This window comes from Erinaceus europaeus, unplaced genomic scaffold, assembly GCF_950295315.1.
Source record: "Erinaceus europaeus unplaced genomic scaffold, mEriEur2.1 scaffold_450, whole genome shotgun sequence".
NCBI lineage: Eukaryota > Metazoa > Chordata > Mammalia > Eulipotyphla > Erinaceidae > Erinaceus > Erinaceus europaeus.
The window spans coordinates 2,146-30,126 of NW_026647456.1; the positions used below are offsets into that span (position 1 = coordinate 2,146).

At 40.9% G+C, this 27,981-nt stretch overlaps 1 protein-coding gene across 1 annotated transcript; it reads right to left on the reverse strand.

The window, feature by feature from the left end:
• Window positions 1-27,964, reverse strand: LOC132536345 (centrosome-associated protein ALMS1-like; the record flags this gene model as incomplete). The annotated part of the gene is made up of 3 exons (XM_060184020.1): window positions 27,507-27,964; window positions 3,653-3,778; window positions 1-199 (listed from the first exon to the last, which is right to left on the reverse strand). Coding segments are annotated over exons 1-3 (694 nt in total), but the record flags the coding sequence as incomplete, so codon positions are not given.
• Between the last annotated feature and the right edge of the window lie 17 nt (window positions 27,965-27,981).

Below are 27,981 nucleotides of genomic sequence, written 5' to 3' on the forward strand. Positions count from 1 at the left end.
CTAGCAATGGAGAACATAAGAGATCTTTCTTGGGTTCTTTTACTTGATTTTCTGAATGGGTCAGAAATGTGCCTTCCTTCTTAGAGGGTAAATCTGTCATTTTGGACCCTTCCTCTCTTACATCAATCCTGGTCTTAGATGTAGCCAAGTCTTGAGAGGAGTCCACTTCTTCATGAAGGTAACGCCAAGATTCTGTTCTCTAAAACAGTAATTTTTTGGGGGGGAAAAAAGGCTATATCATTAACTGAGTTATTATATATGTTAATATTTAGATTTAAATGCCCACTCATAGATTCTTCTTCAATGATATCACATTAATGTTTTGAAAAAGTAGACCTATTCTTCCTGGGCTTTTCACAAGAGTAATCATATTTTAAACCTCTTCCCATTACTACCTGTCTCTTAATGTGATGAATAACTGACATTTATGCTATACTTTAACAGTAGTTATTATCCTTAAAACAGTAATTTTGGTTCACATGATTAAAAAATCTTCTAACTTATATAAGTTATAATAAAATTGTATTTTATTGGGTTGTCAGAAAAGTCACAACACATTTTTGCATATAAAAACAAAAAATATGCCATGATTTTTTTCAACAACCTAATATTATAATAAAAATATTTTCTAAACATAAATCTACAATATGACCACTTCACTGACATCTTACTAGATGTACTAGTTTCTATTGGATTCTTGGTTCTTCTCAGTAGATAACTTTGTAGTACCACCCACAAATAATGACAAATTTTTCTCTCTTAAATGTTTCCAGGGCTGGGCAGTAGTGCATTTGGTTAAGTGCATGTGTTACCACACCCAGGGACCTGGGTTCAAGCCCTACCTCCCACCCCCACCTGCAAGGGGAAGGCTTCACAAATGGTAAAGCAATGTTGCAAGTGTCTGTCTCTCTCCCTCTCCATTCCCTTTCCTTTTCAATTTCTGTCTTATCAAATAAAATAAAAATTTTAAGTAAAAAAATTTATTTTAAAAATTATACTCTATTAGTATCATGGATAATGGAGCCATGCTCTAATGTCTGTCCTACTCCCTCTCAAAAAAGAAAACAGGGAGGTGTTGGGTCAGGGAGGTGTTCCGTACTACACTTAATTAAGACCCTGACTTAATTCCCTGCCACCACATAAAACCATTAAATCTAACAAGACCTGTTGAATTTCATAATCCAAACACAATAAAATACTGACAAGTAAGAGTGGAACTGTTGTGTTTGTAGATCAGAAAACTCAATATCATTTCCCTCCAAACTACATTAGATATTAAAACCTGATCATTATCGGGAGTCGGGCAGTAGTGCAGCGGGTTAAGCACACATGGCGCAAAGCACAAGGACCAGCACAAGGATCCCAGTTTGAGCACCCAGTTCCCCATCTGCAGGAGAGATGCTTCACAGGCGGTGAAGCAGTCTACAGGTGTCTATCATTCTCTCCCCACAGTCTTCCCATCCTCTCTCAATTTTTCTCTGCCCTATCCAACAACAGCAACAACAACAATAATAATTGCAACAATGATAAACAACAAGGGCAACAAAAATGGGAAAAGATGGCCTCCAGGAGCAGTAGATTCGTAGTGCAGGCACTGAACCCCAGCAGTAACCCTGGAGACAAAAAAAAAAAAAAAAAATGACCAGCACAAAAGAGAGTAACAGGACAGATGTAGATAGCATAAAGGTTATGCGAAGAGACTCTCAAGCTGAGGCTCCAATCAGGTTTCAGGTTCAATCCCCTGCACCACCATGAACCAGAGATGAGAAATGCTCTGGTTAGAGAGAAAGACAGAGAAGAGAATTAGATAGTGGCATAGTGATAAGGAATGTAGGCAAAAAAAAAAGCTCAGAAATAAAGGTTACAGAATTCAACCATGGTTTCTACTTTATAAAGCAGGTATAAAAGAAAGGCCTATATTTCTACACTTTGCTTTGCCATAAACATGATCTCAGAGAATATTCAGCAATTTAGGGATATATTCCTGTATTCATTTACTGTAACTGCCATAAGAAAGTTAAAAACAAACAAACAAACAAACAAAACTGGGGGCCTTAAAGAAATTTACCTCAATTTCTGGAAGCTATAATTTAAAATCAATGTATTGTCAGGGGAGGAATTCTTTCTTACCTCTTCTACCTCTGGTAGCCCCTGACAATCTTTGGTTTATAGCTGGACAATTATAATTTCTGTCTTCATGAGACAAACCTCTTTCAGGGTGTCTTTCTCCTGGTGTGGAACATCAGTTGTGCTGGGTTAAGGATCATCTATGATTACTCTTTACATTTTGTGTTATTTGTGTATACAGACATATACACATGAATATGTCTCTGAGTGGTTCTTTATCTTTCTTTTTCTTGGAGAACCCTAAGACACCAACAGTCTCCTTTTAAACCTGACATTAAAGAAAGGTGTGGGGGTAGATAGTAATAATGGATATGCAAAGAGACTCTGGTGCCTGCGGTTCCAAAGTCCCAGGTTCAATCCCCTGCTCCACCATATGCCAGAGCTGAGCAGTGCTCTGGTAAATATGCTAAAACAATAACATTCTTCCAATTAGTATTTTTTCCCTGGGAAAAGGGTCATTTTTCACTTCAAAATATACTACTTATGTCACTCTACAATTGGTTTATTACTTTAAAAGAAGTATTTCTTAAATGTTTTAATTGCTCACAACATAAATCTTGACACAGATAACCCACATAAATATAAGCTCTTTAGGGCTGGTGAGATAGCTCACCAGTAAGATGCATGCTCTTCCATGCAGAGCCCAGGTTCAAGCTCAGGCACCACTATGGCACCAGATGTCTCTCCTTTTCTCTCAGCCCTGAATGAAAAGGTGCCTAGAGCAGCAAAGTCATGAAGGCATAAAGCTCTGCCTATCAAAAAGAAAGTTACCAAAATACTTCTGAAAAATGGAAATAAAGTAAAAGTGGGGGTTGGAAGGAGTGAAGTATTATTTATAATTAAGGCTGCTGGCAACCTATTTTAAAATGGAGTATTGGGGGCTAGGCAGTGATGCACCCAGTTAAGCACACTTAATACTGTGCACCTACAGTGGGAATGTTTTACTAGTGGTGAAGCATGTCCTCAAGTGTCTTTCTTTTTCTTTTTTTCTCCATCTCTCCTCCCTTCTCAATTTCTCTCTGTCCTATCAAATTAAATAAAAAAAAAAAAAGGAAAAATGGGATGATCTCACTCTCAGGCAGAAGTTGAAAAAGAAGATCAGAAGAGAAAACACAAGTAGAACTTGAACTGGAGTTGTTATACTGCACCAAAGTAAAAGACTCTGGTATGTGGGGGGGGGGGGGGGGGAGTACAGGTCCTAGAAAAGGATGACAGAGGACCTAGTGGGGGCTGTATTGTTATGCGGAAAACTGAGAAATGTTATGTATGTAAAAACTATTGTATTTACTGTCAACTGTAAAACATTAATCCCCCAATAAAGAAATTTAAAAAATAAAAATAAATAAAAAAGAAAAAGTGGCCACTGGGAGTGGTAGATTTGTAATGCAGACCCGAGCCCCAGTGACAACAACCATGATGGGGCAGGGGTTGGAATAATAAAGTAACCCTTTCTGTTCTTCACAGCTAATTCAGAATTTCTAATGGTGAGTATCAAAAGACAGTTTGTTAATTACACAATACATACCTGATCATCCCCAGAACCCCACTGATTTTTACTTTCCAAAGAGACCACATCAGTGTCAGAAATCTGTCTTCTACTACTGTCCTGATATAATGACTGGTACCAAGCACGATAGGTCAGTGGATCAGCCTGAAAATCAAATGCAAATTTCAATTACAGCTGACATAGTCACTGCAATTACAAAACAATAAGCAAAACCTAAAATTTAGATTAAATGTCTGCTTAGACAGTAACAATATATATAATAACTATGAACACAAGTAATTTTGACTTTCCAACTACTATTCATTATTATCTTTATTTACAAATCAGGAAACAGACTTAATAGTCACCCACCCAATTCGGTCTCAGCATACTTTCCAATGAACTATCCTAATCTCCTATACCCACAGAATAAAAGAAGCAGGCAGAAGCACTCAAGTAACCTGTTTAAAGATTTCCTTTGGGAGTCAGGTGGTAGTGCAGCAGGTTAAACGCACATGACGCAAAGTGCAAGGACCGGCATAAGGATCCCGGTTCGAGCCCCCACCTGCAGAGGAGTCACTTCACAAGCAAGGACCAGCTCCTGCCTGATTGCTATGGCAAGAACTTCCAACACTCTGTTGAACAGTAATGGTGATAGTGGGCAGCCCTGTCTAGTACCTGATCTGAGGGGAAATGCTTCCAGTTTTTCACCATTGAGTGTGATGTTGGCTGTAGGTTTGCTATAGATAGACTCCACTATCTTCAGGAATGTTCCATCTATTCCCATTTTTTGTAGTGTTTTGATCATAAAGGGATGTTGTATTTTGTCAAAGGCTTTCTCTGCATCTACTGATATGACCGACCATGTGGCTTTTGGTCTTGCTTTTGTTGATGTGGTGGATCACATTGATTGATTTACGTATATTAAACCAACCTTGCATGCCTGGGATAAACCCCAATTGGTCATGATGAACAATCTTTTTAATATACTGCTGTATCCAGTTGGCTAGAATTTTGTTCAGTATTTTAGCATCTAAGTTTATCAGAAATGTTGGTCTGTAGTTTTCTTTTTTGGTTGTGTCCCTGTCTGCTTTTGGTATCAGAGTGATGTTGGCTTCATAGAAGGTGGAAGGGAGTATTCCAGTGTCTTCAGTCTTCTGGAAGACTTTTAAAAGTAGAGGTATTAGTTCTTCTTTGAAGGTTTTGTAGAATTCATTTGTAAAACCATCTTTTCCAGGACTTTTATTTTTGGGAAGATTTTTGATAACTGTTTCAATTTCACTATCTGTGATGGGCCTGTTCATGTTATCTAGTTCCTCTTTATTTAATTTTGGAAGTTCATAGGTATCTAGGAAATCATCCATTTCTTCCAGGTTCTCTAGCTTGGTGGCATATAGTTGTTCATAGAAGCCTCGCATGATATGTTGAATTTCTGCGGTGTCTCTTGTGATATCTCCTCTTTCATTTATGATTCGATTTATTTGGGTCTTCTCCCTTTTTTGTTTTGTTAGTCTGGCTAAAGGTTTGTAAATTTCGTTCACTCTTTCAAAGAACCAACATTTACTTTCGTTGATCTTTTGTATGGTTTTCCTATTCTCAATGTTATTTATTTCTGCCCTAACTTTAGTGATTTCTGTCCTTCTGGTTGCTTTAGGGTTCCTTTGTTGTTCTTCTTCTAGGTCTTTAAGATGTGCAATCAGACTGTTTATTTGTGCTTTTTCTTGTTTCCTAATGTGTGCTTGTATGGCTATGAACTTCCCTCTTAGTACTGCCATAGCTGTGTCCCAAATATTGTGATAGCTTCTGTCTTAATTTTCATTGAACTCTGGAAACATTTTGATTTCTTCCTTGATTTCCTCTTTGACCCAGAGGTTGTTAAGTAGTGTACTGTTGAGCTTCCACATTTTGGGACTATTGCTAATCTTTTGTTGATTGTTAAGTGTTAGTTTAATTCCACTGTGGTGTGAGAAGATGCTTGGGATGATTTCAATGCTCTTGAATTTGCTGATGCAAATAGACAAATGGTCTATCCTTGAGAATGACCCATGTGGACTCGAGTAAAATGTGTATTCCAGCTTCTTGCGATGAATGACTCTGAAAATGTCCAATAGTTCTAGTTTATCTATCTTCTCATTTAGCTCCCTCATTTCTTTACTGATTTTCTGCCTAGATGATCTGCCAAGTTGAGACAGTGTGGTGTTGAAGTCCCCTACTATGACTGTTTTGCTGTTAATATATTGCTGTAGCTCTTTCAGTAGCTGTTTGATGTATTTAGATGGCTTCTCATTGGGTGCATAGATGTTAATAATGGTTAAGTCCTCTTTTTTTTTTTATTTATTTATTCTCTTTTGTTGCCCTTGTTTTATTGTTGTAGTTATTGTTGTTACTGATGTTGTCGTTGTTGGATAGGACAGAGAGAAATGGAGAGAGGAGGGGAAGACAGAGGGGGAGAGAAAGACACCTATAGACCTGCTTCATGGCTTGTGAAGCTATTCCCCTGCAGGTGGGGGTTCGAACCCGATCCTTATGCTTTGTCCATGAAAGATGATGAATGACATAGTGGGGGTTGTATTGTTAAATGGGAATCTGGGGAATGTTATGCATGTACAAACTATTGTATTTACTGTTGAATGTAAAACATTAATTCCCCAATAAAGAAATAAATTATTTTTAAAAAATAAAAATAAAAAATAAATAAATAAATAAAAGTCAGGCAGCTCTTTTTTTTTTTAAAAGATTTATCAATCAATGTGAAACATAGGAGGAGAGAGAAAGAACCTGGCATCACCCTGGTACTTGTGCTGCTGGGGACTGAACGCAGGACCTCATGCTTGAGAGTCCTATGCTTTATCCACTCTGCCACCTCCCAGACCACACTTATTTTCTTTTTTAATATTTATTTAGTTCCTTTTGTTGCCCTTATTGTTTTATGGTTAAGTCCTCTTGATTAACTGATCCTCTGAACATTAAGTAGTATCTATCCCTATCTTAAATTTTTATTTATTTTAAAGTCTATCATGTCAGATATGAGAATAGCTGTTCCTGCCCTTTTCTGTGGGCCATTGGCTGTATGGTAGTTTCCCATTCTTTCATTTTGAGTCTGTGTCTGTCTTGTTGGGTTAGGTGGGTTTCCTGTAGACAGCATATTGTTGGGTTGTGTTTTCTGATCCATATTCCTACTCTGTGCCTTTAATAGGTGAATTGAGGACACTGACATTTATTGATATCAAAGACTGAAGATATTTTAAAGTCATTCTTATAGATTTTTAGAGTGTTCTGATATATGGCCTATTTCTGGTGGTCTGACTTTATAGGAGACCTTTCAGAACTTCTTTCAGGGCAGGCTTGGTGATAGTTGATTCTTTCAACTGATGCTTGTCTGAGAATGTTTTGATACCTCCCATCTAGTCTGAATGACAGTCTAGCAGGATACAGTAGTCTTGGTTGAAAGCCTTTTTCATTGAGCACTCAATAGATATCTTGCCATTCTCTTCTGGCCTGTAGTGTTTATGTGGAGAAGTCTGCTGCTAATCTTACAGGTTTTCCTCTGTAGGTGACTCTTTGTTTTTCTCTTGCAGCCTTCAGGATCCTTTCTTTATCCTTATTATTTTCCATTCTAAATATGATGTGTCTTGGTGTCTTTAAGTCTGGGTTAATTCTGTTTGGGACCCTCTGGGCTTCTTGAACCTTTATGTCTTTGATGTTGTCTAGACTTGAGAAGTTCTCAGCTATTGTGTTGTGAAGGATGCTTTCTTCCCCTCCCTCTCTTCCTCTGGTAAGCCAATAATGCATATATTATTTCTTCTGAAGTCATCCATAGGTCTCTGTTGTTGTTTTCAGTATCTCTTAATCTCTTTTTGAGATCTCCCTCCTAGTTCTTTTTAGTTGTCTCTAATTTGTCCTGAATCTTGCTAATTCTCTCTTCAGCTTCATTTACTCTATTCTCTCTCCCCTCTGTTGTTTTTCTGTAGCTCAGCTATTTTGTTAACCTGTTCTGATACTGTTTTACTTTGTTCAGCTGTTGTGTTCTTAGCTCAGCTATTTCAGCTTTCAGCTCTCTAATAACCTTGAGATAGTGTTTTCTTCCACAGTCTCATTTGTTGATCCTGTATTTCTGATTATAATTCTTTCAAACTCTTTACTCACTCCTGTTATTTCCCTAACTAGAGTTTGTATGTTGACCTCATTATTTTGTGCTTCAACCTTTGGGGGGCTTTTAGCTGGACTCTTGTTTGGGTCTGCTTCCACCTATTTTGTCTGTTTTTCTCATGTTATTTGAGGCATGAAGAGACTTGAGATGAGGTATTCACATTTCTTTTTTTTTTCAATTATTTACGTCTCTTATTTATTTATTTCCTTTTTGTTGCCCTTGTTTTTACTGTTGTTGTAATTATTGTTGATGTCGTCATTGTTGGATAGGACAGAGAAAAATGGAGAGAGAAGGGGAAGACGGGGGGGGGAGAGAAAGACACCTGCAGACCTGCTTCACTGCCTGTGAAGCGACTCCCCTGTAATTGGGGAGTGGGCCCTGAACCAGGATCCTTATGCCAGTCCTCGTGCTTTGTGCCACATGCACTTAACCCAATGCACTATCACCCGACTCCCAAGGTATTCACATTTCTAAGAGACAGCAGGAATAAAAAGATCTGAGCCCCCAGTAAATACATGGGTATGCCTATAGTTGGAAAACTTCATGAATGGTAGAGCAGTGCTGCAGTGTTTCTCCTACTCTCACCCCAATTTAAAAAAAAAGCCACTTGGAGAAGTAGAATCATGCAGATGTGGGATCCCCAGGAATAGCACTATAAGCAAAAAATACTCAGTTTTGTGCAGAAACAAACTTAGGACCTTATAAGATCGCTTAAGTGCCACGTAGTCTAGGTTATGATATATTTAGAGACAGAGGCATCAAAGCACATGATTTTAAATTTTAGCCTAGCAAAGAAGCTGTAACTGTTAGTACAAAGATAACTTTTCATTTCCCAGATTATGTAACAATATATAACTGTAAGATTTTTTTCATTTCTTATTACTTATTTATAAAAAGGAAACACTGACAAAACCATAGGATAAGAGAGGTACAACTCCACACAATTCCCACCACCAGAACTCCATATCCCATCCCCTCCCTTGATAGCTTTCCTATTCTTTAACCCTCTGGGAGTATAGACCCAAGGTCATTGTAGGATATAGAAAGTGGAAGGTCTGGACTGTAAGATTTTTATGAAAATAATTATGGGTGGCCAGGAGATGAGTAATTATGGGGGCCAGATGATAGCTCACCCAGTAGTGTGCATACTTTCCCATATAAGATGACATGATTTAAGTCTCTAGCCACCACAAGAGAGTACCTGCGCAAAAGAAGAATCACAACAATGGAGCAGAGTTGTGATATCTCACTTTCTCTGTCTCTTATGCTCTTTCTTAAAAGAAAGATGGAATAATTCCAGTGGAACTGTGCAGATACAAGTCCCCAGCAAAAACCCTGGTGACCAAAAGAAAAAGAGAGAAGGTAATATGCGCTAAATATATACATACATATATATATATATATATATATATATATATATATATATATATATATATATATGAAGAATATCACAAATCCTCAAAAAGACAAAAAAAGTGTCCATCAAAAAGAAGAATATAGAAGGAGAAAGGTTACAGAAGTAAAGGAGGCAGCTATGAGTAAATAAAATAAATGCCAATAATCACAAGCATGAAAAAGAAAGAAATCCAATATAATCAAATCTTTGCCAGTTAAATTCTGTTATTATCTAACAAAACACTTTTACAAAGCACTTACAACAATGTGCTTTAGTCACAGAAAGGCTAGCTAATTCTAAAATACATTCAATAACTAAAGGCTCTAAGATTTCAATGCTTGCACATGGGACATACCCACCTTGCAGTAGCATTTTCTAAAGATAAAGATTAAAAGTCAAAGCAAGTCCTTTTTGTAAATTGTAGGGATCTAAAATGCCTAAACAAATACAACACAGCCAAGGTTTTGGTACAGTTGGTCTCCTTTGAGCCTCGTAAAAAAGAAGAATACCAAAACAAATGTACAAAATGGCTATTCACTGATGCTGAATAATGCTGGATATGGAACATGGGGTCTTGTCTTTGAAAACATCCATTTCACAACCACTTATGAAAAGAGAGTTCAATTCATTTAGGTATTTGTATAAAACTAATTATATAATATTAAGAAAATAGCACTCTGACAGCTAACGCAAGAGAAAAAGAACACTCCCCTCCATTTATATCAGCTCAAAGAAAATTAAAAAGTTGAAATTATATGTTAAAAAGAAAAGTTCTTATTAAAATAGTAATTTCCCAGAACTTACTCTTATTACCTATCTGTTTTATTTTTATCACCAGGCTACCTGCACTCCATTGCTCCAGGTGGCCTTTTCTTTTCTTGTTTGTTTTGTTTTTTCATCCTCTCTCTTTTTTTGGATAGACAGAGAGAAATCGAGAGGGAAAAGGGAGATAAAAAAGGATGAGAGAAAGAGAGGCATCTGCAACAGTGCTTACCACACATTAAGTGTTCTTCCTTTCCCCTTGCAGGTGGGGACCTTGGGCTTGAACTCAAGTCCTTAATGAGCGCACTCTACTGAGTAAGCCATTGTCCTGCCCCTAGTACCTACCTGATTAAATTTCATCAAGGAAACTAACTCTAATAGACATCTATGTTTGTTTAATGTTTCCACAGTTTCATCAGGATAGTAGTATAACCTAAATAAATACTTGAAGAAATCTTAATTTGAGTATTTTAAAACTAAGTATCATCAGCAACACTCTGATCTGAGATTAAATGTTTTTTCATATGTATTAATAGGTTCTAGGGGTCGGGTGGTAGAGCAACTGGTTGGGAGCACATTACAACACATGTTACAATGTGTAAGGACCCAGTTCAAGTCCCTGGCCCCCACCTGCCGGGGGGAAACTTTACAAGTAGTGAAGCAGTATAGAAGTTGTCTCTCAAGGGGCCGGCCAGTAGCTCGTGGCGCAAAGCGCAAGGACAAGCCTAAGGACCAGCAAAAGGATTCCGGTTCGAGCCCCCAACTCCCTACATGCAGGGGATTCGTTTCACAGGCGGTGAAGCAGGTCTGCAGGTGTCTTTCTCTCCCCCTCTCTGTATTCCCCTCCTCTCTCCATTTCTCTCTCTCCTAGCCAACAATGACAACAACAATAATAGTAATTACAACACCGATAAACAATGAGGGCAACAAAAGGGAAAAAATAGCCTCCAGGAGCAGCGGATTCATAGTGCAGGCACCGAGCCCCAGCAATAACCCTGGGGTTGGGGGGGGGAGGGGGAGAAGTTGTTTCTCTGGGAGTCAGGCGGTAGCACAGCAGGTTAAGTGCAGGTGACTCAAAGACCGACGTGAGGATTCTGGTTCGAGCCCCTTATAGGGGTGTCGCTTCACTAGCGGTGAAGCAGGTCTGCAGGTGTCTATCTTTCTCTCTCCCTCTGTCTTCCCCTCCTCTCTCCATTTTTCTCTGTCCTATCCAACAATGACGACATCGATACAACTAATAATAACTACAACAACAAGGGCAACAAAAGGGAATAAATAAATATTAAAAAAAGAAGAAGTTATCTCTCTGTCTCTCTCCCTCTCTATCCCCCTCCTTCCCTCTCAATTTCTGGCTGATTTTATCCAATAAATAAAGATAATAATTAAAAAATACATTAACAGGTTCTTTTGTTGTTGTTCCTACCAAGACTCCATTGCTCACAGCAGACTTTTTCAGATAAAGAGACAGAGATACAGAAGAAGAGGGGGCCGGACAGTGGCACACAGGTTAAGCGTACACAGTATGAAGTGCAAGGACCTGTGCCAGCATCCTGGTTCGTGCCCCTGGCTCCTCTCCTGCCGTGGGGGGAGGGCACTTCACAAGTGAAGCAGGTCTGCAGGTATCTCTCTGTCTCTCTCCCTCTCTATCTCCCCCCACTCTCAATTTCTCTCTGTCCTATTCAATTAAAAAGAAAGAAAGAAACATAGGAAGAAAGAAAGATGGCCAATAGGTGACAAAGTAAGTACCTTCCCAGGTGAGCTATTTTCATGGTCCATAAATTAACAGTTTTGGAGTCTTTCCCAGTCATTTTTTAATATTAAAAGTTACTGTTTTAGTATGTAAAGCGATTCATGCCTGAGGCTTCAAGGGCCCAGGTTCAATCCCTAGCATTACCTAAGCCAAAGTTGACCAGTGTTCTGGTAAAAAAAAATTAAAAAATAGGAAATGGCAAATGGTGAGGATGAAGATGAGAATGAGGGTGTGGAGAAAGAGGAATTCTGCTACACTACTGGTGGGAATACAAACTGGTGCAATCCCTTTGCAAAATACTATTAGTCCTTAAATAGATTAAAAATGGAAATATTTATGATCCTGCAGTATCATTCATTGGCATATATCCAAAGGACATGAAAACACTAATTCAAAGGGACATGTGCACACTTACGTTTATAGTTGTTTTATTCACAATTGCCAAAGATTGAAAGTAAGCTAAATGTCCACTGACAACTGGATAAAAGAGTTAGGGGACATATATTCAAAGAAATACTACTCTGCAATTAAAAAAAGATGATAGTTGTATCCTTCAGGACAAAATGGATGAAAATGGAAGTGATTACACTCAGTGAAGTTAGGCAGCAAAAGATAACTATTGGATGGTTTCACTCATATGTGGAATATAGGGAATTAACACTCATAAAATTTCCTTTAAAAAAAAAGTGACCTGGCTGGGGGAGGGGGTTTGATAGCAAAATGATTATGCAAAGAAATTCTCATGCCTGAGGCTCTGAAGTCCCAGGTTCAATCCCATGTACCACCATAAACCAGAGCTGATCAGTGCTTGGTTTAAAAACATGACCAAACTTTCACTAAGACCTTGAGAACTGTGGCAGTTATTGTTGGGCAGAGATGGCGGTAGGGGTGGTAGGGCACAGAACTTCGGTGGTGGGTGCAGTATGGAACTACACCCCTATAATTTTATAATATTGTAGACGATTATTAACTCCACTAAAAAAGTGTTTTTTCCAACTACATGTTGTCCAGAAAAGGAACATTACATGTTTGGCACACACAGGTTGAAAGTGAGGGTTGAGAAAAGATACTTCATGCAAGGCCAGTGAAATAGATCACTTGACAGTGTGCTGCTTTGCCATACACATGACCCAGGTTCCAACCTGGCTTCTACCACAATGAAGGAAGGTTTGGCACTTTGCTCTCTTTCAATGTCTCTGAATCTCTGTCTCTAAAACAAAGCAAAGCAAAATGATACTTCTGCAAATGGTGAACATATAATCACAAAGTAGCTATACTTTGGCCAGACAAAAAATTAGCCTGGTTGCACACGTGTTACCATGCCCAAGGACTTATGTTCAAAGCCCTAGCCCCCACCTACTGAGGAAGCATCACAAGTGGTGAGGCAGTACTGAAGGTGTTTCTCTCTTCCAATCCCTCCTACCCACTTCCATCTCAATCTCTCTGTCTCTGTCTCTCTCTTTCACATTTTATTGGATAGGACAGAGAGAAATTGAGAGGGGAGGGGAAGGTAGAGAGGGGGAGAGAAAGACACTTGCATACCTGCTTCACTGCTCATGAAGCAATGCCCCTGCAGGTGAAGAGCCAGGGGCTAAACAGATTCCTTGCATCATCATCAATTTTTCTTATACCCTCTTTTTTTTTCAGAATCAAGCAATTCCTTGCCAAGAAACAAAAGCAGAATAATCCCACTCCCTGGTGAATTTGGATGAAAACTAATAAAGTTAAGTATAACTCCAAAAGGACACAACATGGAAGAACAAAGCTGACTGTATAAGAAGTCCTAGGGGCCGGGTGGTGGTACACCTGTTAGCGTACATGACAATGCACAAGGACCCAGGTTCTAGCCCCCAATCCCCAACTGCAGGGGGAAGCTTTGCAAGTCGTAAAGCAGTGCTGCAGGTGTCTCTCTCAATAAATACATCTAAAAATTAAAAAGTCTTATAAGATGCACACACATTTATGCTGGGATAGCCTGCTAGCATCCTGTTACATCAGACAAAAAAAAAAGAAGAAGAAGCATCACTGTTGTTTGCACACTTGGTTAAGAACCCTCTGGGCAGGAGTCAGGAGATAGCACAGTGGTTAAGCACAGGTGGCAGCAAAGCGCAGGGACCAGCGTAAGGATCCCGGTTCAAGCCCTGGTTCCCCACCTTCAGGGGAGTCGCTTCACAAGTGGTGAAGCAGGACTACAGGTGTCTATCTTTCTCTCCCCTCTCTGTCTTCCCCTCCTCTCTCCATTTCTCTCTGTCCTATCCAACAATGACGATAACAATAATAACTACAACAATAAAACAAGAAGGGCAATCAAAGGGAATAAATGATAAATAAATAATTTTTTTAAAAGAACCCTCTTGGCCATGACTTATATAATTTGTTCTTGTTACCTGACTCAGTAACAAATATGAGAGAGCTGTGTTCGAAAAAAGAAAGGGAGCAACCGGTAGCACTGCTATATACAAGATACTGGGTATTATACAGCAAACCCTATCAAAGGGACTTTTCAAAGTTACCCAATTACCAAATAATGTGAGGATAGCAATAACTATCTACTGTCTTCTTGAACCGTAAGACAGCAGGAACCTCACATTTCCACTATAGAGCCTATATTTTCCCCAGTCCTGGAACCTTAGGGTGGGGTACGCTTTCCTGCATGCTTCTCCCAATTCATATCAAATAATATTGCATCCGCTGATCAAAACCTAATCAATGCAACTAGTGCCACCTCATCATGCTTCACCTCAGACTGTATCCAGAGACTTCAGGTGTGGAATGACAACCCTTCAGCTTTATCACTTGGGTGAAACCTTTCCTTTCATAGTATTCTCTAATTCCATTACAGGTGGTTCACTTCCTAACAAAGTCCCAAAACCTAGATATAGACCAGGTCCCCTGAGATAGAGCACATGTTCACACATATCCATAAACTAGGGCAAAATATATACCTGAAAGCAAAAGTACACAATAGTCTGCAGTGAGTATCCCCCAACACTTCGTCTGCACTATTCCAGCCTTTAGGTCCATGATTGGTCAACAATTTGTTTGGCTTTGTATGTTCACTCTCTGTTCAGCCACCAGGTTCCAGATGCCAGCATGATGTCGAGCAGACTTCCCTGGACAGATGACCCCACCATTGTGTCCTGGAGCTCCGCTTCCCCAGAGACCTACCCTACTAGGGAAAGAGAGAGGCAGATGGAAGTATGGATCAACCAGTTAATGCCCATGTTCAGCAGGGAAGCAATTACAGAAGCCAGACCTGCCATCTTCTGCAGCCCACAATGACCTTGGGTCCATAATCCCAGAGGGATAAAGAATTGAGAAAGCTATCAGGGGAGGGGATGAGATATAGAGATCTGGTGGTTGGAACTGTGTGGAGTTGTACCCCTCCTATCCTACGGTTTTGTTAATGTCTCCTTTTTTTAAATAAATAAATTAATTTAAAAAAAAAGAAAGGGAAAACAAAAAAATAGAGAAGTCGAACACTACAAACTGAACTAAAGAGACTTATATAAAACATTCCACCCAACAACAGAATATACATATTCCTCATTACACATGGGACAGTCTTCATAATAGAACATAGCCTAGGCCACAAGTATTCAAGTCAAAAAGATTAATTTTTTTGACACTAGGGTTACTGCTGGAGCTCAGTACCCACACAGTGCCAACACGGCAAATCCACCACTTCCAGTGGCCATTTTTTCCTTATCTTTTTTTTTTTTTAGGACAGAGAGAAACTGAGGTATGGGGAGAAAGAAGGGGAAAAAAGACAGACACCTGCAGACCTGCTTCACCATTCATGAAGTGGACCCTCTGCAGGTGAGGAGCTGAGGCTCCAACATGGTCTTTGAGCTTCGTAATTTGTGCACTTAACCAGGTGCGCCTTTGCCTGGCTCCCTTAAAATTGTATATAGTATCTTTCCCAATAAAGGAATGAAACCAGCAATCAAGAGCATAAGGAAAACTGGAAATTCAATAAATATATAAAAATTAAACAATATACTTTAGAAAGCCAATAGATAAATCAAGAGTAATTAATTGAAGAACACTTCGATAGAAAAAAATGGAAACATAAAAACTTAAGGGATACAGTATAAGCAAGAAAGTTTACAAGAAAAAAGTTTACAAGACTTGGTATATGGTCCAGAAGTAAAGCATATACCCTGTATATGTGAAGCTCTGGGTTTGATCCCTAGCACTATATAAAAAACAAGAAAAACAAAATCAGAACTTGCCATGACATAAAAGGTAGAGCAATGCTCTGATGTCTTTCTCTCAACCCAATTTCCCTTTTCTTTAATATTTATTTTATTTATTCCCTTTTGTTGTCCTTTCTGTTTTATTGTTTTAGTTATTATTGTTGTTGTTATTGATGTCATCGTAGTGGAATAGGACAGAGAGAAATGGAGAAAGGAGTGGAAGACAGAGGGGGAGAGAAAGACAGACACCTGCAGACCTGCTTCACCACTTGTGAACCGACTCCCCTACAGGTAGGGAACAGGAGGCTCAAACCAGGATCCTTATGCCAATCCTTGCGCTTGTTGTCACCTGCACTTAACCCACTGCACTACTGCCCAACTCCCTCAACCCAATTTTCTACCATATTTCACAATAAAAAAGAAAATAGAGGGAAACCCTAGAAAAAATAAAAGAACATGGAAATCAATATGTTTGTGTGTGTGTGTCTGTGTGTGTGTGTGTGTGTGTGTATGTTGAAAATTAAGCAAGATTCATTATTCACAACAGCCAAAACATGGAAATAACCAAAATGCCCACCTACAGATGACTGAATAAAGAGGTTATAAGATAGGGCCAGGCAGTGGCACACCTGGTGAAGCACTCACATTACACTGTGCAAGGATCCAGGTTCAAGTCCCTGGTCCCCACCTGTAGAGGGGAAAGCTTCACAAGTGGTAAAGAAGGGCAGCAGGTGTTTCTCTGTCACCCATCCCTTCTCACTTTCTATCTCTATCCAAATAAATAAATAAAAATATTTTTTAAAAAGAGGTTATAGGCCCATCACAGCTAATGAAATTGAAATAGTTATCAAAAATCTTCTCAAAAATAAAAGTCCTGGAAAAGATGGTTTTACAAATGAATTCTACAGAACTTTCAAATAAGAACTAATACCTCTACTTTTAAAAGTCTTCCAGAAGACTGAAGACACTGGAATACTCCCTTCCACCTTCTATGAAGCCAACATCACTCTGATACCAAAAGCAGACAGGGACACAACCAAAAAAGAAAACTACAGACCAACATTTCTGATAAACATAGATGCTAAAATACTGAACAAAATTCTAGCCAACTGGATACAGCAGTATATTAAAAAGACTGTTCATCATGACCAAGTGGGGTTTATCCCAGGCATGCAAGGTTGGTTTAATATACGTAAATCAATCAACGTGATCCACATCAACACCACCACCACATCAACAAAAGCAAGACCAAAAACCACATGGTCATATCAAAAGATGCAGAGAAAGCCTTTGACAAAATACAACATCCCTTTATGATCAAAACACTACAAAACATGGGAATAGATGGAAAATTCCTGAAGATAGTGGGGTCTATATACAGCAAACCTACAGCCAATATCATACTCAATGGTGAAAAACTGGAAGCATTTCCCCTCAGATCAGGTACTAGACAGGGCTGCCCACTATCACCATTACTATTCAACAGAGTGCTGGAAGTTCTTGCCATAGCAATCAGGCACGAGCAAGGAATTAAAGGCATACAGATTGAAAGAGAAGAAGTCAAACTCTCCCTATTTGCAGATGACATGATAGTATACACAGAAAAACCTAAGGAATCCAGCAGGAAGCTTTTGGAAATCATCAGGCAATACAGTAAGGTGTCAGGCTATCAAATTAACATTCAAAAGTCAGTGGCATTCCTCTATGCAAACACTAAGTTAGAAGAAGCTAAAATCCAGAAATCAATTCCTTTTACTATAAGTGAAACAAAAACAGTAAAATATCTAGGAGTAAACCTAACCAAAGAAGTGAAAGACTTGTATACTGAAAATTATGAGTCACTACTCAAAGAAATTGAAAAAGACACAAAGAAGTGGAAAGATATTCCATGTTCATGGGTTGGAAGAATTAACATCATCAAAATGAATATACTACCCAGAGCCATCTACAAATTTAATGCTATCCCCATCAAGATCCCAACCACATTTTTTAGGAGAATAGAACAAATGCTACAAATGTTTATCTGGAACCAGAAAAGACCTAGAATTGCCAAAACAATCTTGAGAAAAAAGAACAGAACCGGAGGCATCACACTCCCAGATCTCAAATTGTATTATAGGGCCATTGTCATCAAAACTGTGTGGTACTGGAACATGAATAGACACACTGACCAGTGGAATAGAACTGAGAGCCCAGAAGTGAGTCCCCACACCTATGGACATCTAATCTTTGACAAAGGTGCCCAGACTATTAAGTGGGGAAACCAGAGTCTCTTCAACAAATGGTGTTGGAAACAATGGGTTGAAACATGCAGAAGAATGAAACTGAACCACTATATTTCACCAAACACAAAAATAAATTCCAAGTGGACTAAGGACTTGAATGGTAGACCAGAAACTATCAGATACTTAGAAGAAAATATTGGCAGAACTCTTTTCCACATGAATTTTAAAGACATCTTCAATGAAACGAATCCAATTACAAAGAAGACTAAGACAAGCATAAACCTATGGGACTACATCAAATTAAAAAGCTTCTGCATAGCTAAAGAAACTACTACCCAAACCAAGAGACGCCTCACAGAATGGGAGAAAATCTTTACATGCCATACATCAGACAAGAGGCTAAGAACCAGAATATATAAAGAGTTGCCAAACTCAACAACAAGACAACAAATAACTCCATCCAAAAATGGGGGAAGGACATGGACAGAATATTCACCACCGAAGAGATCCAAAAGGCCAAGAAACACAAGAAAAAATGCTCCAAGTCTCTGATTGTCAGAGAAATGCAAATAAGACAACAACGAGATACCACTTCACTCCTGTGAGAATGTCATACATCAGAAAAGGTAACAGCAGCAAATGCTGGAGAGGGTGTGGGGTCAAAGGAACCCTCCTACACTGCTGGTGGAAATGTCAATTGGTCCAACCTCTGTGGAGAACAGTCTGGAAAACTTTCAGAGGCTAGAAATGGACCTACCCCAACCTCTGTGGAGAACAGTCTGGAGAACTCTCAGAAGGCTAGAAATGGACCTACCCTATGACCCTGCAATTCCCCTCCTGGGGATATATCCTAAGGAACCCAACACATCCATCCAAAAAGATCTGTGTACACATATGTTCTTGGCAGCACAATTTGTAATAGCCAAAACCTGGAAGCAACCCAGGTGTCCAACAACAGATGAGTGGCTGAGCAAGTTGTGGTATATATACACAATGGAATACTACTCAGCTGTAAAAAATGGTGACTTCACCGTTTTCAGCCGATCTTGGATGGACCTTGAAAAAATCATGTTGAGTGAAATAAGTCAGAAAGTGAAGGATGAATATGGGATGATCTCACTCTCAGGCCGAAGTTGAAAAACAAGATTAGAAAAGAAAACACAAGTCGAACCTGAAATGGAATTGGAGTATTACACCAAAGTAAAAGACTCTGGGGTGCGTGGGTGGGGAAAATACAGATTCAAGAAGGATGACTGAGGACCTAGTGGGGGTTGTATTGTTATATGGGAAACTGGGGAATGTTATGCATGTACAAACTATTGTACTTACTGTTGAATGTCAAACATTAATTCCCCAATAAAGAAATAATAAAAAAAGAGGTTATAGGACACATACTCAATGGAGTACTACTAGTACATTAAAAGATGATACTGTGTTGTTTGGGACAAAATGGATTGAACTGGAGGTGATTATGCTCAACAAAGGGAGGGAAGTAATGAAGGACAGCTACCACATGGTACTCATGTGGAGAATATAGACCGTTTAAACACACAAACCTGGGGAGGTAATCAACCCATCTCTAAGACCCTGGGAGAAAGAACTACAGTGGATATCTTTGGGAGGTGGGACAGAACTTTGGTAGTGGAGTGGATTGCTAAGAAGAAATGCACAGATTCTAATATACAACCTACCAAGATGGAATTATGTACAGAAAATCCAAATACAGGGGAGTCGGGCAGTAGCAAGGTGGGTAAAGCCCGTGGCGCACAGCACAAGGACCATCATAAGGATCCCAGTTTGAGTCCCCAGCTCCCCACCCTCGGGGTGGGGGGAAGGTGTCGCTTCACAGGCGGTGAAGCAGGTCTGCAGGTGTCTGTCTTTTTCTCCCCCTCTGTCTTCCCCTCCTCTCTCCATTTCTCTCTGTCCTATCCAACAACAACGACATCAATAAGAACAGCAATAATAACTACAACAATAAAACAAGGGCAACAAAAGGGGAAATAAATTAAAGAAAGAAAGGAAGGAAGGAAGGAAGGAAGGAAGGAAGGAAGGAAGGAAGGGAAAGAAAGAAAGAAAGAAAGAAAGAAAGAAAGAAAGAAAGAAAGAAAGAAAGGAAAAGAGAGAAAGAAAGAGAAGAGAAGAGAAGAGAAGAGAAGAGAAGAGAAGAGAAGAGAAGAGAAGAGAAGAGAAGGAAATAAAATCCAAATACGGGAGTCAGGCGGTAGCACAGCTGGCTAAGCGCAGGTGGCGCAAAGCCCAAGGACCTGCGTAAGGATCCAAGTTCGAGCCTCCGGCTCCCCACCTGCAAAAGAGTTGCTTCACAAGCGGTGAAGCAGGTCTGCTGGTGTCTATCTTTCTCTCCCCCTGTCTTCCCCTCTTCTCTCCATTTCTCTCTGTCCTATTCAACAATAATGACATCTATAACAACAACATAATAACTACAACAATAAAACAAGGGCAACAAATGGGAATAAGTAAATAAATAAAATATTTTTTAAAAAAAGAAAAGAAAATCCAAATACAATCCCCTGCACCACCGGGTGCTCTGGGAAAAAAAAAAAATTGAAATATGTTGTTGGTACGCTTCTAGTTCTGCTTCTGGGATCCCTTCTGTTACACTGCTTGATGTTGTGGTCTATTTACATGGTCATTCTGTTACACTGGTTTGGTCTCACTCCCCCCACCTCCGGGAGATTGTGGTTTAGTCTTTGCCTTTTTGCGCTTCTCCCTTCTCCCGGCCCCCTATCCTACATACTTCCTTGGTTCCTGACGCAGCTGCTGGAGGAGAGAGATGGAGGAGCGCATTGTGTGGTGATTAGGTTGTTGGACCTCTTGCCCGCTAGTGAATAAAGATTAAACTGCGTTCTCAGCTCAGCCATGTGTCCCTGGTCGTCTGTTACCCGCTCATGAAGCCAGCCCAGAGAAAACAACACAAATAGACCTATAACTAGAAAGGTGATTAACTCAGTAGTCTTTATTATATTTATAGTATTTATTCCCATCAGAGAAATGTCATGGACCAATGTCTTTACTGCAGATTTCTAGCAAACATACAAAGGGCTAACATCAATCCTTGCAACATAATGGAAAAAGGAAGCACTACCTAACTCATCCTCATAGAGTAATGCTGTATTCTTAGCAAAGAATAAAACTCTTCTACCCAGGTTTGAGCCCCTGGTCCCCACTTGCAGGGGGAAAGCTTTGCAAGTGGTGAAGGAGTGTTGCAAGGGGTGTGTGTGTGTGTGTGTGTGTGTATGTGTGTATGTGTGTGTGTATGTGTGTGTGTGTGTGTGTGTGTGTGTGTCACCCTATCTCCCCTTCCCTCTCGATTTCTGGCTGTCTCTATTCAATAAAGATAATTTTTTAAAAATTTAAAAAAAAAGAAAAAGAAAGCATAGCACTAATACTGCACAACAATTTGGTATGATGCCAAAGACACAGATAACAAACTGGATTTCATGGATAAAATTTTAATATTGTATATTAAATGGCTATCAACAAAGTAAATGGGCAAAAAATTTGAATACGTTTTTCTCCAGAGAAGATACACAAATGGCTAACAAGTACACAAGACGATAGTCAACATCACTACTCATCAAGAAACTACAAAGTAAAAGCACAGTAATAACTGACAGCCATTATGATTAGTATTATCAAAACGAAGTAAGTGATACTGGCGAATCCTAGTGGATTGCTGAAAGGAATGTAAAATGGCACAGCCACTGTGGAAAACTGTATGGAGCGTTCTCAGAAAATTAAAAACTGAACTATAATATGACCCAGGAATCCCATTTCTGTGTATAGACATTCAAAAGAACTGAATGCAAGGTCTCAAAAAGTTAACTGCAAAACCATGGTAACAGAAGCACCAATCACAAGTGTCGAAAGGTAGAATGAGGTTAAGTGTTGAATATGATATCAATGTGGCATCATTTACCTACCATCAAATGACAGACAAGATGGTATATGCATACAATGGGATATCATTAAGCCAAAAAAGAAAGGGGGTGAGAGGAAGGAAGGAAGGAAGGAAGGAACGGAAGGAGAGAGGGAGTGAGGGAGGGAGATAACAGTCCAGGCCAGGAGATAGCTCAGTAACTCAAGCATATGCCTTACTGTGCATGAGGTCTTGAGTTCAAGCACCAGCACTACATGGGAGCATTATGAATGGTACTGGAGTCAGGAAGGGGGGCCTCCATGGATTGTAGAGGGTCTCTCTTCTCTCTACCTGTCTCTCCTATTCTTATGGGGGTGGGGGGAGTGAGGCAGGGAGGTCACTCAGCCACTCAATAGTATTGAAATATCATGTACACACAAGGTCCTGGGTTCATTCCCCAGTGTCACATACAAGCCAGAAGGTCAACAGGATAACTCACCTGAAAGAGTGCCTGCTTAATCATGAACCCACAGCACAGGGGAAGTCTGGTACTCTCCCTGTGCCGCTCCCCCTCTCCCTGTCTGAAAAAGTCAGCCAGGAACAGTGAATCCCCTGGTGATGACTGATATATGTTCAATAACAGGAAAAGATACTCAATACCTGTAGCATGAACTACCAGAAAATGTAAATCAAAACTACAATGAAGGCGGAGGAAGATAGCATAATGGTTATGCAGAGACCCATCCCTGAGGCTTGGAGGTCCCAGGTTCAATCGCCTACACCACCATAAGCCAGAGTTGAGTGAGCAGTGCACTTAAAAAAGGGGAATAGGGGCTGGGCAGTGGCGTAGAGGGTTAAGCACACATGGCATGAAGCTCAAGGACAGGCCTAAGGATCCCAGTTCGAGCCCTGCTCCCACTCCCCACCTGCAGGGGGGTCGCTTCACAGGTAGTGAAGCAGGTCTGCAACTGTGTATCTTTCTCTCCCCATCTCTGTCTTCCCCTCCTCTCTTGATTTCTCTCTGTCCTATCCAACAACAACATCAATAACAACAAAAATATTAACAACAACAATAAACAACAAGGGCAACAAAAGGGGAAAAAAACAGCCTCCAGGAGCAGTGGATTTGTAGTGCAGGCACCAAGTCCCAGCAATAACCCTGGAGGCAAAAAATAAATTAAAAAAAATTAAAATAATAAAATTGAAAAAAGGGAGGTGGTGCACCTGCCTAAGTGCATGCAGTACTATGTGCAAAGACCCAGATTCAAGCCCCTCAATTGCCACCTGCAGCAGGGACACTTCACGAGTAATAAAGCAGGTCTGCAGGTGTCTTTCTCTCTCCCTCTCCCCTCTCAATTTCTGTGTCCTATCAAATAAAGTAGAGAAAAAAAAAGGGGGGGGGGGGAATGGCCACAGGGAGCACCACACCAAGCCACAGCAATAACCCTGGTGGCAAAAAGAAAAGAAAGGAGGGAGTCAGGCGGTAGTGCAGCGGGTTAAGCGCATGTGGCGCAAAGCGCAGGAACCTGCATAAAGATCCTGGTTCCAGCCCCTGGCTCCCCACCTGCAGGGGAGCCGCTTCACAGGCAGTGAAGCAGGTCTGCAGGTGTCTATCTTTCTCTCCCCCTCTCTGTCTACCCCTCCTCTCTCCATTTCTCTGTCCTATCCAACAACAACAACAACAATAATAACTACAACAATAAAACAACAAGGGCAACAAAAGGGAAGAGAAATAAATATTGAAAAAAATTTTTAAAAAAAAAGAAAAGAAAGGAAGAGAAGGGGAGAGAAGGGAAGGAAAATGAGAAACTACTTCAAACTACTAGAATGGTTAAGTCAGATGAACAGCAAATTCTGGCAAAGATGCAAGAAAAACTGAAACTTTTATGCACTGCTTACGGGAATGTAAAATGGTAAAACTGGAAAGCAGGCAGTTTCTAAAAAGTTAAACATAGTCATGGAGGTGGCAGAGCACATATTTCTTTAAATAATTGTTTAGTGAAGTCCATGCTAATTCTGTATTTAATTTTTAAGTGTATTTTGTTTGTTTTTTGGTTTTTTAATGAAAGAGAGAAAGATATACAGAGAGAGAACAAAGCACTGATCAGCTCTGGCTGATGGTGCTGGGGACTGAACCTGGGAGCTCAGAGCCTCAGGCATGAGAGCTGTTTGCATAACCATTATGCTGTCTCCCCAGCAGGAGCACATGGACTATGCACAAGGACCAGGGTTTAAGACCTCACTCCCCACTTGTGGAGTTGAAGCAATGCTGCCTCTCTCTCTCTCTCTCTCTCTCCCTCCTGCCTCCCTCCTGCCTCCCTCCTGCCTCCCTCCTGCCTTCCTCTCTACCCTTCTCCTTCACAATATTCATAATTTCTGTCTCTACAAAAATTAAAAGGTTGCCAGGAGCTATGGATTGACCATGCAGGCACCTAACCCCAGTGATAACTCTGATGGCAATAAAAAATATTTAAAGAAAATCATGACACTGGGTTTCTTGCATTCAAGTATTCAAATCACATGTGCTATCTATCTACTGGCCCTTATTAGCAAGAGAGAAGAAAGAGAAAGAGAGGGAAAGAAAGAGAGAGAATGAGACAGAAAGAAAACCAGAGCATCACTTTAGCATATGTGGGGCTGATGGTTTAACTCAGAACCTTATGCTTGCAGTTACTATACTCTACGGCTATGCTTTCTGTACAAGAAAGCAAACACTCTTTAATTTCAGGGTTTTTAAAATATATTTTTATTTCCTTTTGTTGCCCTTGTTGTTTTACTGTTATAGTTATTATTGTTGTTATTGTTGATGTCATTGTTGTTGGATAGGACAGACAGAAATGGAGAGGAGGGGAAGACAGAGAGGGGGAGAGAAAGATAAGACACCTGCAGACCTGCTTCACTGCCTGTGAAGCTACTCCCCTACAGGCGGGGAGCCAGGGGAGTAGCTTCGAACCAGGATCCTTACATCCGTCCTTGCACTTTGCGCCTCATGCGCTTAACCCACTGCGTTACCGCCCAACTCCCTAATTTCAGTTTTTTTCTTGCTTTTCATTATCATCAATTCATTAATTTCAGTTTTAATCTTTACTGTATTCCCAGGCTTGTTTCTTTTTTTTTTAACCTAAAGTATTGAATGCTTAGCTGGTTTATTTAAAACATTTTTTGTAAGTTCACTGAGCTATCGTGTTATACAACTTACCTTTAATTTGAAGTGTGTAATTCACTATGCCACTGATACCATCACCACAGCCAATTTAGAATATTTTTATTACCTCAACAAGAAAATATGTAGGGGCCTGGGAGGTGGCTCAGTAGTAGAGGGCACGCCTTTCATGTATGAGGTCCTGACTTTGGTCCCTGACACCACATGGAAGCACCATGGACAGGACCAAGATGCAATGGGTGCAGCTCAATGAATGCCTCACTGTCTCTCACTCCCTCCTTCAAATATAGATTAAACGTCAAATTGGAGAGCCAGGTGGTGACACAACTGGTTGAGTGCACATGTTACAATGCACAAAGACCCAGATTCGAGCCCCCCAATCCCCACCTGCAGGGGCAAAGCTTTGTGAGTGGTGAAGCAATGCTGCAGATGTCTCTGTCTCCCTCTCTCTATCCCCCCCCCATTCTCTCGATTTCTGGCTGTCTCTAATCCAATAAAAAAAAGATAATTAAAAAGAAAAAAGTTTTTAAAAATTGTGAGGTCCTTATTTAGCACTGCATTAGGAGAAGAAGAGGAAGAGGAGGAGGAGGAGGAAGAAGAAGAGGAAGAAGAATGAGAAGAGGAAGAGGAAGAAGAATAGCCATGCAGTGGCACACCCAGTAGAGTGAATGTTACCAAGCTCACCAGCAGGAGTGGGAAGCTTCACAAGGAGTGAAGAATGAAGAAATGCCACAGGTGAGTCTCTCTCTCTCTCCTCACCCCCTTCTCTCTCAATTTCTCTGTTTCAAATAAACCAACTAAGCATTCCACACTTCTCCTCTGCTTCCTTCTCTAGACTGAACACTAAAAACTGACATTTTATTTTCTCCCCCAATGTTTGGGAGCTGAGAGATAGCTCACCCAGTAGGGGGCGTGCATGTCCCAGTTCCCGCCCCTACAACATGAATAACAAAGGGACATAGCACCAGATGAATCTCTACTGCTGTGAAGTCTCTCTAGCAAAATGAAAAAGATGGCCAGGGAAAGATGAAAGGACACATGTATGAGGCCCTCTGCTAAAAAAAAAAAGAGAGAGAGAAGTAGTAAAGAAGAAATGTTTGGATTTATCAAATTTCACATCCAGCACAATGCCTGATCATGGCATATGTTCAATGAATTAAGCACCTGCTGGAATATTTATTTACCTGTCAAAACAACTTCCTTTGGTGATCAAGTTAAACCATCACTGTTCAACAGGACTTTCTGCTATGACAGAATTATTCTACATCTGCACTATCCTATAAGGGTGACTACTAGTCAAGTGTTCCAACTATTCACTTGAAAAGTGTCAGTAAAACAGCGCTGACTTTTTTCACCTAATTGAAGATGTAAAGCCCACCTGCGGCTAACATCTACTGTATTGAAGAGAACAGGTATACAATCTTTTCAAAGTGTTGTACTTTGTTGTTTCACTCTGCACAGTTTACAAGTAAACTGTAGGCTTCATTTTAAACCCACAATGTACTTTACACAGAATAGAGACTTAATAACCCTTAATAATTTGGTATCTAAATTATACAGCAAGACCCTCTATTCCTCCTCCCCCCCCCCAAAAAAAAAGCAATGAATGAAAGGCATTTGATGTCGAAATTATCTTCAGGAGCCAACTATAAAATGTGCTTTTTTTTTCCTTTGTGATTTTTGTTGTTGTTGTTGTTAGTATTTCATACTCTTTGCGATCGCTGCTTTAGTTCCCTGCACTCCAAGACCCTCCTACCGGCACCCCTTTATTGCTTACAAAATGAGGATTCGGAGTCGGGTGGTGGTGCACCTGGTCGAGAGCACAAATGAGGATTCAACTAGAGCTGCCACTTGAGACTGACTCATTAGGTAGTGTTCATAATCCATTCTACTCCCAAAGGGCAGCTCTGCCATTCAGACAACCCAATCTCCTAATTGCCTCCCCAACCGGATAGTCCCCGGGCAACCACTCTCTCCATCCACCCTTGCCGGTGGGTGCCCTTTTCCTCTTTCACGCCAGGATAAAACACCACCTCCTTCCAAAAGCATCACTTAACTAGACACACCGGGAATACTGGCTCCCGTAACATCTGGCGTCCCTCAAAAGCCCAAGACCCACTTCGGCGGGGTGCAAAGGAGAGAAAGATATTTGCGGGGGATGGGGGGCGGGGGGAGGGAGAAAACTTTTTCTTTAAAGAGGGGGAGGGCTTAAGAGCCCCAGAAACTGGGCAAAAGCTGGGAGCCCGGGAGGCGACGTGCGCGCTCGTCCAGCACCGTGAGCGACGGGCAGTGAGGCGAGAAGCAGGCAGCACCCAGGGCAGGTCGTCGCCCAGCCCGGAGCGCCACCCAAACTCCTTCCCGCCAGGTTCACCTTTTCCGGGTCGCTGCTCGCGTCCTTGGTGTAGCGACGCCTCGGGAGCGAATGCAAAGAGAGGGTCCTGCTGGGGTGCGCCTCCAGCCAAGCCTTGGCCTCCTCGTCGTCCTCCTCGTCGTCCGTACTCTCCTGGGCCTGGCTCTCATAGTTGAAGTCCGACTCCCGCTCCTCCTCGTCCTCCATCTCCTCCACCACCACCACCTCGTCCTCTTCCAAGTTCTCGACCTCCTCCGCACGTCCCGCCTCAGCCTTTGCCACAGCCTCCTTGCCCTTCTCCTTCTCCTTCTCCTTCTCCTCCACCTCCTCCTCCTCCACCTCCTCCTCCTCCTCCAGCTCGTCGGGCCAGGGTAGGTCCTCAGGCTCCATGTTGGTGTCTTGCAGTGGGAGGCAGAGGAGGAGGGGGAGAGGGGTGGAGGGAGGAGGGAGGGGACGAGCGCTGACTGGCGGTTGCGGCCCTGCGGCCCTGCGCAGG